Source organism: Schistosoma haematobium, chromosome 6, assembly GCF_000699445.3.
Source record: "Schistosoma haematobium chromosome 6, whole genome shotgun sequence".
In the NCBI taxonomy this organism is placed as follows: domain Eukaryota; kingdom Metazoa; phylum Platyhelminthes; class Trematoda; order Strigeidida; family Schistosomatidae; genus Schistosoma; species Schistosoma haematobium.
This window is the reverse complement of record NC_067201.1, coordinates 16517770-16530345: the sequence shown is the minus strand read 5'-3', so window position 1 is coordinate 16530345 and position 12576 is coordinate 16517770. Positions and strand designations below refer to the sequence as shown.

General features: G+C 38.5%; 1 protein-coding gene across 2 annotated transcripts in view; it reads right to left on the bottom strand.

Moving 5' to 3' along the window:
• EPRS1_1 (Bifunctional glutamate/proline--tRNA ligase) overlaps positions 1 to 8262 on the bottom strand; it is a 38911-nt gene extending 30649 nt beyond the window's left edge. The window contains exons 1-5 of one of the 2 annotated variants that reach the window (XM_051216984.1): positions 8196 to 8262; positions 8098 to 8161; positions 8022 to 8061; positions 7831 to 7987; positions 1082 to 1437 (exon numbers count right to left, since the gene is read on the bottom strand). In XM_051216984.1, the coding sequence (XP_051065612.1) occupies positions 1082 to 1210 (129 nt within the window). In that variant the 5' untranslated portion in view covers positions 1211 to 1437; positions 7831 to 7987; positions 8022 to 8061; positions 8098 to 8161; positions 8196 to 8262. The remainder of the gene's footprint in view (positions 1 to 1081; positions 1438 to 7830; positions 7988 to 8021; positions 8062 to 8097; positions 8162 to 8195) is intronic. The other variant, XM_051216985.1, reaches the window with a different exon arrangement.
• Positions 8263 to 12576: the final 4314 nt, after the last annotated feature.

The following is a 12576-nucleotide window of genomic DNA, read 5'->3' as shown; positions in this document are numbered from 1 at the left end:
ACAATAAAAGTACATACACAGGAGATACACTAGAACCTTACTTTACATCAGAATATACCCCAACTTTTCACAAGGTTATAGAACTATGACTATTGTGAGTCAGTCAGCCAGTCAGTAACAACGTAGAACTTACGTACGTACGTACATCGATTCGAGTTGCCATACCACATTAGCATGGAGATGCAGTTGTTGATTCTAATCCCATAGTGATAGAGGTAGTAAAATTATAAGCACTAATCGGAAACATTAGGGTTTGAAGATGTTATTCAAGGAGTAAAATCCAGTGAAATAAATTTGGAAAAAGAAAAAATAGGGGACATGAAGGATCCAGAAGATCAGAATTTGAGAGAACACAAAGAGTGGATGCACCTGCGACACTGCAAACGATTTTGAGCCATGTCATTCAAGGTGTCTAACCATCGGTTGCTATCGTCTCGTGAATCCCAACCAGGTAGTCTGCACCTATTGACATGGCTAAGTCCATTTGTCAGTGACTTCATGGATTTGTGCTACGTTTTGGTCTGGCCGCCTCTAGCTTTCTTCCAACCTACTCCTACACCATAAAACATCGCACGTGAGGAGGTGTCGGTGGTTGGGCATACGTAACACATGTCCAAGCCATCTCAACTGATGAAGTTTCACTACTTCATCAATTGATTTGCCATCCTTACCTGGTACCCGTTTCCTAACAACTACATCACTTACTCGGTGGCCTCAGGATATACAAGCAATGCTTCGAAGACACCTATGATCAAATGGATATTGTGAGGGTTAGTTAAGGGTTGAACTCAAAAACTAATTAATAACTCAGACAAAAGATGAATACTAAAGATGGGTTATTGGATCAAAATGTAGAAAGACATGTTGAGTGAAGCAGACAGTAGCAATCCGAAGAAAGTTCTTATAAAAAGGTTAAAATTGTCACTTGACTTTTCCGGCCTATCGATTCTAAATAATATTAAGTATCGTTATCGGAGGATTAAAAGCTTGCATTCGAGAATAAATTATTTATATAACTGGGTTAATATTCCTATCAGCTAAACAATCTTTTAAAAAATGAACAATAAACAGAATTTCTTACTCTATAGTGTTGATTTAGAAGCGCTGCTTTAGCATGTCCAATATGTAAATATCCACTAGCTTCCGGAGGAAAACGAACAACTACCTCCCCAACTTTCGCACCAGGGAGTTCACCGAACTTTCCTCCCATTTCAAATAACATATCAGATGCATGAGTTTTACCAACAGCATTACTAGATGGTTCTGAGTTAACTGAAACGCTTTTTGGCTGGAGCCGTGATTCATAGATTTCTGTTCTAAGTTTCCGAACTGATGGTAAGGTTATAAGACGATCATAGTATTGTTTAAGATTAACAAACGACTTTACGGAGCTATTAGTTCTGTACGACTCATTGAGTTTTTGCCAATCTGGATTGACTTTAAAATTCAAAAAAGAAAAAACCAGACTAAATATTTGTTTTAGTAATAATACTTCCTATATTTAAGTTTGCAACAAACGAGAAAATTTGTTATTAATTAACAAGCTAAGCCTATATCATAACGAAATACTTAAAAGAGCGGAAAGCCGATTATATGTGTGGAAATATATCACTGTCCTAATCATTTAATTAAAAATAACGTAAAGCCGCCGACAATATGCATTCACTCATGTCATCATGTCATATTGGTACAGAAAATTGACTACAAAGTGAGGTCATAATAATGATAGTAACGAAAAACTGAACACAGAAAATATGGTTAGAAGTGGTCCAATCCTTTTTGGTGTTTTATCTTCGTTAGAAGTTGCTCTGAACTCACGACAGGTTTTGGAACTAAAAAAACTGATATTGAAGAGTAAAAAACGACATTGAATCCTAAAACCCAAGGGAATAAGAACAATGAATCCATTCATGTCACTGTGATAGAATTTGAGCCAGGTCGCCTAAATTCTTCAACAATGGGTTACAACTAATTAGCGGATCTTAAATAAAAGGTCTGAACCTCATATAATAGCTTAGATCAACAAGTCAACGATGTCATACACCAAACCCTAACGTTTAGCTTTCTATTGCTTTTCGTCAACCAACTAGAGTGCTAGATGGTATGGGACGTCAAAGTAGATGAAGTCATGGTGTGGTTGGCTTATCTTAATTAGAGCTGATGACGAATTACAGCTTTACTGGAGGATTTAGCGTTCCTGGAAAGCAGTATATGCTTAATCTCAGTATTACTCACACAACAGTTTGACAATAAGCAATCAATGCTCCAAAGAGATGTGACCAAGAACACAAAGCTCCGTCTGGTTAAGTTAGCATTTAACAAACATTTCAATTAAAAAGTTACTGGTTCCATATAAATGCACTGAATTTTATGGAAAATGGATACAGCTTAAACGCTTGTTTCATAGACACAAAGAAGACATGAGCCTTTTGTAGACGTATCTATAACCTCATTCTTAAACTACTAAGTACAAATCAGGGCCACTAGGTAAACTATAGAGAAATCAATTGTATAAACACTTACTGACAGAGGATATTCGCACAAAGATATACAATCGTAACGGTTCAGGTCCGCCGTGCTTGTTTAGAATATAAAAATTCTCTCCTGTAAACGGTTTTTCAGGGAGGTTCGAACTACGGCTTTCCAACAGGTGGGGCTTAATGACACAACCACTGACAGCACTAGTAAAGCAAAGTTTTCAGTTGCTAGTCGTGTATACATTAGTAGTAATAATGGCCGTTGATATATACCTATACACGAAGGCGACGGTGTTGTGTTCTTATGAGGCTAAGTTTTAAAAATCTCAGATACAGTTTCAGGAGTTAGTATTTGTAAGCTTTATAGAATAGGACAAAAGGTGGATTCTGAAAGTCCGCAGAAAAACCGCCTCTTGAAGGTTACATTTGCCACGGTTGAAAAAAGGAACCTGATTCTAGGTAACTCACGTAAACGGATTGGATCCGGAATATACGTCCGTGAGGATCTCAGCCTAGCTGATCGTATTAAGAGGCGAGCTGCAGAAGCGGAAATAAATGAGCGTCGCCAAAACGGTGAAAGAAACCTCGTTCTTAAGGGTTTTCAAATTGTAAAAGTTCGGAGCAAAACAATCCCCAAATCACTCTGGGTGTAAAGGGAAAGTTCTCCACAGACTTAAAGGTATGCTACACAAATGCTCGCAGTCTACTAAATAAAATGGCGGAGCTCAAGTTAGTGGTGGATAAAGAAAAACCGGATGTTATTGCTATCTCGAAAACTTGGTTAACGTCAGAAGTATTAGATAATGAAATTCAGTTGACTGGTTTTTTAATCAGTAGGGCTGATAGATTAAACCGTAGGGGAGGCGGGGTTATCCTGTACACGGAAAGTACCCTAACCAAAAGAGTAGCTGAGACAGTGGCACATGTGAACTGGTGCGATGTAAGCTGAAATGTAGGCAGCAAGATATTGAATTAGTTGTAGTATATCGCGGTCCAGAATGTGAGGCAGATGATTTTCTCCTAAGTAAACTCAAGTCCTGGTGTAACAAGAGTAAAAGCCTTGTAGTAGGTGACTAATGCACCGTATATAAACTGGGTTAACTTAGAAGTAGGGTCATTGATAACGCCGTTCGATTGCAAACTGTTAAAAACCTCGATCGGATTAGCTTTATTCCAACACATTAGAAACAAACTAGACGGTTCTTTACTCGAACACTACCAGTCGAGTCAGAGCTTATGGCGAACTGTCATCTACTTTTGCAACCTCAAGTGGTGTCCGTCAAGGCTGCCCACTTTCTCCATTTTTGTTTAACTTCATCATACACCTATTGATGGAAATAACACTCTCGTCGACTGAATTCTCGGGTATTGATCTCCTTTCAGGAGGTCCACTTATCGACTTAGAATACTCAGATGACATAGTCCTGTTTGGTGAAGACGCTGATACAATGCAGAGTCTTTTGGTAGCACTAAGCAACAATGCCAGAATGATTGGAATGCGCTTCTCTCCCTCTAAATGCAAGCTGCTGCTTCAGGACTGGTCTGCGTCAACACCTGAACTAAGGATAGGGAGTGAAGTAGTCGAAAGCGTTGACAACTTCACTTATCTTGGAAGTCTGATCAGCCCTAATGGGTTAGTGTCTGACGAAATCTCAGCACGGATTCGAAAAGCTCGCTTGGCTTTTGCCAACTTATGTCACCTTTGGCGGAGGCGAGATATCCGTCTATCAATAAAAGGACGAGTATACTGCGCGGCTGTTCGTTCTGTTTTAATTTACGGCAGCGAAACATGGCCCTTAAGAGTAGAAGACACCCATAAGCTACTAGTATTTGACCACAGATGCCTTAGAAATATTGCTGGCATCTGCTGGGATCACCGGGTAAGTAATAGTGAGGTTAGACAGACAAAGGGTATTAAGGAATGTCAGTCAGTCAGTCAGCTACAACGTAGGACCAGGCACATATATGCATCGCTACAAGTTGTCATACCTCACTAGCACAACAAGACGAACACCGGATTCATAAAAGTAGTTAATTCAGAGGTGGTGATATATGAAAGAAAGATTGCATATAAGGATATAGTACAGGAAGAAAGAATTAGTTCGTAGAAAGAAAGATATGAAGCAATTTTAATCTCTTAGTTTAAGGGAAGATAGAGAGTGTATACACCGACGCCATTGTGATCGATTCTGAGCCATGTCACCAAGAGTCTCCAACCATTGGTTATGATAGTCACGCGGACCCCAACCAAGTAGTCTGCATCTACCAACATGGCTCAGACTAGAGGTTAGTGTCTTCAAGCACTGATGCCACGTTTTGGTTTGGCCGCTCCTAACTTTCTTCCAACCATCCCGAACACCGGTTGGCATTGCACGGTAAATCAGTTGATGAGGTTGTGGATCTTCATTGACTGAGATGGTTGTGCCACGTATTACGTATGCCTGAACACCGATTACCACGACGTGCAATGCTAACCGGTGTAGGGGATGGTTGGAAGAAAGTTAGGAGCGGCCAAACCAAAACGTGGCATCAGTGCTTGAAGACACTAACCTCTAGTCTGAGCCATGTTGGTAGATGCAGACTACTTGGTTGGGGTCCGCGTGACTATCGTAACCAATGGTTGGAGACTCTTGGTGACATGGCTCAGAATCGATCACAATGGCGTCGGTGTATACACTCTCTATCTTCCCTTAAACTAAGAGATTAAAATTGCTTCATATCTTTCTTTCTACGAACTAATTCTTTCTTCCTGTACTATATCCTTATATGCAATCTTTATTTTATATATCACCACCACTGAATTGACCACTTCTATGAATCCGGTGTTCATCTTGTTGTGTTAATGAGGTATGGCAACTTGGACCGATGCATATATGTGCCTGGTCCTACGTTGTAGCTGACGGACTGACTGAGAAACCCCACAAGATATGACTTAAGAAACTCTTCTTCTCTTACAGATTTAGTCTTCACACACGGTGATGACGTTGGTCAAATAACTTTCCTCCCACCACTAGGAAGAAGTGACCATGCAGTCATCTTATTCAAATTCATGGCTGAGATTGCCTGTCAAACAGTTGCGCCGGCCCGTCATAATATATGGAAGGCAGATATGGAGGCAATCAACTCCGCAGCATCGGCTGAAAACTGGGAAATTGACTCAAGGGCATCAGTACAAGAGGCATGGACTCTTTTCAGGCGGTTATACAATTGGGTAACTCAACCATACATACCCAAAGAAGAAGAAGCACGGCCATCCCTGAATAGGCCGGGATATTCGACGTTTACTAAGACAAAAGAAGAAATGTTGGGATGTTGCCATCCGCCTTAGCACAGCAGGTACGATCGAACGCTACAGATCGATAAGAAACGAGTGTATAACAAAAATTCGGGAAGCTCAAAGAAAATATGAAATGCAGTTGGCACAATCTACACTCAAGCAGCCCAAGAAAATATTCTCGTACATAAACTACAGAACAAGGATGCATCATTGGATTCCCAACCTAATTAAAGAAGGGAGTGAATCTGAAATGATAGAGAAAGATCAGGAAAAAGCAGAGGGTATGGCTGACTATTTTGGGGACGTTTTCACTCAGGAACTTCCTCTAGACAAAGAACCAGACCAAAATAAAGAGTCAACAAACCACCTGTTCACCGTGGACTTTGGTCAAGACGATGTGTTTAATGCTCTTAGCACCTTAAACATGGAAAAGTCAACAGGACCGGATGAACCAGACTCCGAAATCCTGAGACAATTTGCACAATATATTGCAGCCCCATTGACTGTGGTATCCGATTTGTCACTTGACCATGATGTGTTACTCATAGACCGGAAGGATGCAATCGTCACTCCCATACATAAAACAGGACCAAGACAACTTCCAGAGAACTACAGATCTGTCAGCCTCACCAGTGTCGCTGTTAAAGTGCTTGAAAGAATAGTGAAATAAACCATGACATTTATGGAAACCAACAACTTGTTAAACAACGAACAACATAGTTTCAGAAATTTTTTTATCTTGCATAACAAACCTCCTTACAGCAAGATAACAATGGATAAAGGCTATAGACAACGGAAAATCAGTGGATGTTGTCTACATAGACTTTAACAAAGCGTTTGACAACGTGTCAACAAATAGACTGCTGTTGAAGCTAGAAAATCTTGGTATTGCCTGACCTCTTCTAAAATGGCTCAAGGATTTCCCATTAGGTCGTAGACAGAAAATAAGAATAAATTGGGAGTGCTCCACCTGGAGACCAGTACTTATTGGAGTACCTCAAGGTTCTATCCTGGTTTCTTTACTTTTTGTACTGTATGTAAATGATCTCCAATGTATAGTAGAGACCTCAATGTTATTATACACTGACGATGTAAATATCTGTAACGGTAGACACAGATGCATGCGCACTTCAGGCTGACATAATACAGTGATTAACTGGTCTAAGGAGTGGCTGATGACTATAAACGCGGCAAAGTGTGACTACATGCACTTTGGTGGATACAAAGGTAAATAGATACAGCATAGAGGAACTGCCTGTACCCGTGGTCTGGTCTCACAAGGACCTTGGGGTGGCAGTGAGTCATGATCCTAAGACCACGGTTCATTGCCGAGAGGTCGCAGCTAAAGGGTTTAGAACCCCCTGCGCTTTAAGACGGACATTCGCGAAGTTAAATACTACTATGTTCACTACAGTATGGACAACCTTAGTGAGAACTAAGCTTGAGTACTGCGTTCAGTCTGCAAGCCCCTGTTTAAAAGGTGACTTGAATATCGTGGAAGAAGTTCAGAGGGTAGCTACCCGTGCAATCCCAGAACTACGGGGTTTATCATGCAAAAAGCCGCTTGAAAATCTAGACCTCTTTACTCTGTTCTATCGCAGATTAAGAGGTGATCTGATTTTGATGAATGGTCCTAATATTTCTTTTCTTTTTCTTCCTACAAGATCGGGACATCTCAGAGCCATCAATTCTTGGAACCTGTTACTCGAAGCAGTGGTGTCTGAACCCTCAATTGACTCCTTCAAGAGAAGACTGGACACTCACAGAGGCATAGTAGAAAACGAATAACATAGGCCGTAAACTTTCTGTCCTTACTACACAAATCTGAATCTTTAGAAAATCCCATCAGCATTATTAGAAAGTGCGTAAGATTGGTGTTTTTTCAACAAGGTTACCACTCGCCGTACTTCTTGAAGGTAACAACATTTAACAATTAGATGCGAAATTTTGCATTTCATTCCGTAACCATCTAGTAATACTGCAACTTAATATAACGAGCCTAGGCCAAAGAATTTGTGATTAGGGTGGCGTAGTACGAGAAAGCAAAGTAAGAAAATTATTTGGTCGTGAACTTACTTTCTAAAAAAGCCCAAATAGCCAAATCCGACAAGGAAAACTCACTGCCATTGATATACATGGAATTAACGAGTGCTTTGTCAATCTCCTTTCCAGCCCAGGCAAAATCACACTGTGGTTGGAGATAGACTATGGCAAACCTAACCCAATTATAAGTCTACTTCTTAGGGTGTGAAAGGCTGGGTACTTACTTGGAGGTCATCTTTTCCAGCAATACCCTTCAGTGCCAACCTGAAAAAAATGACATAAAATCTGTGTCAAACATACTTAAGACTATCCTCACTCAACCCAGGGATATGGTACTTGAGGAAATCTTCGAAAGCTTCTAAACCTAGAGAAGAACTTTAGAGAATAACGATCCTTACACACACACATGGCTGGACGGGTTAAGCTGACGATGACCTTGAGTATATGTTGAGCGCTCTTAAAAACTCAAAACAATTGTTTGCAGAAGTAATGACAAATTTCACCTGTAGGTTCTGTATTTGGTCAACAAGAGAACATTTTTTGATACGAAAGGGCATATTTCTTGTTCTAATACTTCTAAATCTGAACGTCAAAAACATTAATAATAGGCTAAGTGATCGAGGACTAACACATGGAGTTATACTCCTCAATACCTGCGGAAATAAGTTAGACGTCATTTCTCCCACCAAAGAATTTAAAGGGTTTCGTCATCGTCACTTTCGACTGCTATCACCATGATTTCGTAGTTCTAACTGTTAAAATATTCGCACGATTTTCACACGGATGGTCTATTTAAATTAAATCCTTAAGCCACACCTTAGTTATTTACAGGAGACTTACTTACTCTTTACACAGTTCCTGTCAGTGTTGAGTAGCTCATACACGTTTTCTCTTTCTAACAACTATGGGTAAAGCGAAGAATTTTTTCTGTTATGTTCCCAGAATTTTCTTGTTTGTACCTCAATCTATCTGCAGACTAACGTCACAAGCTTTATCCAGTTATACGTTTTGACAGACGACAGCCAAAAATAATTGGTCACAATGCAGCTGAAACGTCTGTTGGATAAGAATGTACGCCTTTTTGCACCTCAGTATTTAGCTCCAACAACAGCAAAGTAACAGAGAACGGTCTCCATATTTCATGCACACAGAGGGATGCTAAACATCAGACCACAACAAACCCTTAGTTAGGATTTACACTTTGTACGTACATGGTAAAGTAAAATAAAAGCGAATAATTAACTTTCAATAAATAACGATTATTAAAACTCATAGTGATAGTCAGTTGATCGAAGGAATGTTTACAATACATCGAGTAGAGACATATAATCCGGTTAGCTAATAATCATACGAAAAAATATATACATATGTTAACAACCCGAAGTATAATTCCAAAAGCTACCATTTTCTCATAATAGTTATCTCTTTGCATATCAGTTGCAAAATGTAGCCTGTTGTTTAGATTTAAGGCCATCGCATTAGCAATTTGCTTGCCGCATCGCCCTGATCTGATTCTAGGTTCACCAAGAAAATCAACAGCAGCTTTGTCATCTAGCTTTTTTTTTCTGCTAAAGCACGCAACTCAGTTGTATTTTGATACTTAGTCATAATGGCTTTATAATAAATTAATTTGACTGTACCTATATTTGAAGATTTCCAAACTTCTTGAAACTTGATTCAATCATGAGAATGAATACTTTACGTCTGCTAATGGTTAGGATGATGGTAAATCTCTCTAAGTTTCCGTTTACTATATAAACGTCAATAACGAAAAGCTTTTGATGATGAAGAGAAGTGTAAAATGAATACTTTGACGGCCTATTAACACAAAGTATCTATAATGTTCGAGTGAATTAAATCTATTGGCCGAAAACAAGTAACCTCTTTCACTTGAAATATAGAATTTTACTGAGTTCAACTCAGTCAATACAATTCCCTTACCTGACGAGAATAATAATTATCTATTTCTACCTTTGAAAAAAATTTCCATTTCACCTAGACTTAGTGACTTAGTTCCATCAATTTTCGAGTCGATTTTACGGATTTTGATCAACTGACGTATTGAAAGTGAAATTCTCGGCCAATTTACCTTTATTGACAATGGAGTCAAAACTTCAGGCATAAACCAAACTACATGTCTACTATATATAGTGTTAGATCACTTGCAGAGTGAATAGCTGTGGAGTCACAAAGTCACGGTGACAAGTATTTGCAAGTCACTGAACATATCAGATCAGCGCACTCTAGTCTATCTACATCTCTAGTTTAACCTAAAGATAGGGTTACGGCACTTTCCATAGAATTGTTTGTGCTTCTGTTTTTCTCCTGTCAAATGCCCGTAAACTATTGAGTCAAGTGTCCTTATGGAGCCAAAATTTTCTTTTGGAAAAGTCAACAAATCATTTCTAAAGTCGTTTGGCTGCTTTGAAAATAATGACTCCAAAGTACTAGAAGACCTTGGAGTATTCTAATTAACTCTATATATTTTATGTGTAAGTATAGCGTGCATTTACATTCCCACCTGTTTTATTCAAGTAATTTGCCATCTGAAAAATCTAACAACATAGTGTGAACTACAGAACATGACAACACTACATTAAGGTACGTCGCTAATAATATTCTCCCTAGGAAAGTGGTGTTTACAACCTATGCTTACCAGATTGATTGATTCTTTGTCAATAGAAAGAAATGTTGGTACAGTCTGACGAAAATATGGACAAATTTGGTAGATCTCAGAAAGATTAGCGTCAAACCTGAGAAAATGAAGACAGATGTGAATGTGTTTCTATGCCCTACGGGGCTAGTCACATCTATGTAGTCATAATATTTGTCGAGTTAGGACACTGACTGTTAAATAAAGTACACAGTAGTTTCACTTAATTTGGTGATACATAATCGTGTCAACAGCATTCATGTTTGAAAACTGAAATTAAACTGCTCATCCTTTGGGATTCAAGGGAATTACGCAATGATAAAACTGTATTTGTATCGTGGCTAACTGAACGCTTAAGACTTCAAAACTTTGGGACTACTGTGAGATCCTCCTATATATATATATATATATATATATATATATATATACTACGGTAGCCGTATAGTCATAAAACGCTATTCGTTTGGGTATTTGTACAACTTATATTTAAAACCATACCAAATTGCATCAAATATTACCTCTCGCTTTTGTCTCGTTCTTATAAGTGGAGAACAATGAGCCACTATCGCATCAGTAGGAAGTATGCAGAGCCAGAAATTCAAAAGCTTGGGTGTCCCAACTGGTGGTCAATAATTTGTTCCTGCTTTTCAGTTATGAATAAGGTTTTTTAAGACAATAGATCTTAGTTGTTGGTAGTTGATGTACTTTGCTAATTATAGTGTTTTCGGGAGTATCGTATTTTTATTTCAAAGGAAAATCTGACTGTAACGACGTACTGAGTAATATGTTGGCAAACATTTAATCGAGGACTGTATATCTTGACCTAATTTTTCATCTCGATTCTTCACTTTACATTCTGCTGTATTTTAAACTGTGGACTATCCCCTGATATTTTTTCTCGACCACTGCCTGCCTGATTTCCTATTTCCGTTGCCAAAAAATCAAGGACAATATTCCAGAAGGTTCGATGAAGTTACGTTATTAAGTTTCTGCAATCTTAAACACATTTCATATCGTTCATATAGTGCGAGTCACGTTATCTATACTCTTCGGATTTTCGCTGAATCAATCAAGTGATATAGTCATAAGCATCGCACATACCCGTGAGTCGGTTGCAATACTGCGTGCTTAATTTGGTTCCCCCTGACTTGTACATGCGCTAAATTATATTATCTCTATGCCATCTGAATTTAAAAATTATTTGAACTGCCTTCAACAATATCCACCAAAACCCATCATAGTCGTTATTGCTATACGTATTAGCGCTTATGGATCGGGTTATCAAATCGGTTTCCCAAAACGATATTAAACATAGTTAAGATGATGAAGTCGCCTCATTAAGCTATTACCGTATTGCACCGATGTATATGTCAGTTAAGCAAGCTTTTTAAATTAAAACTATGTAGCCCATTGCTAAAATCAACACTAAGTGAACCAGTATTTCTGGACCACAACCTGTAAAACAATAAGGCAAATCGAATTCTTTAATGCCGGAAACTTCTAATGTTTCAGAATAGCTTAAAACAAAAGCACCTGTTTCCAACCAGCTAATCCCCAATCAACAATATAACGAGTTATTCCTAATGGTTTCCGTATATCATCATAAAGCATTGTCATGGCTTAACGATCACGTAATATGACTGATAAAAATGATGCGACCATTAACGCAAACTCGATCGACAAATTGACTGATAACTACCATTAAATGGTGTTGATTTTTCGTGATTGTCTTTATTTATTATAGAAGATATTAGTATGTTGCTCTATCACTTGATCATTTGACAAACATCTTGAAACATTTTCAGTCTAATTAAAGGTTTAGTGTTACAATATTGCATGCATATCATCAGTATAGGCAGTCGAACAAATCTCCTGCAAACTATAAACATCACTGTTGTGTTCACCTTAACACTAACAAAGATTTATTCTTTTATCATAGATATGAGTTAGGAGTTGTACTCCTCTTGATTGTAACTAATACTCTTCTTGATAATTACATGAGCAGCACTCGCTGTTTGTCATTTTGTAAAGATTTATTGGACCAAAAGCATCGTGCAGGACCACGTCACTTGTAGTTGTGTCACATACGCTTTGCCGATTTCAACAACTTATAACCATAACATTTC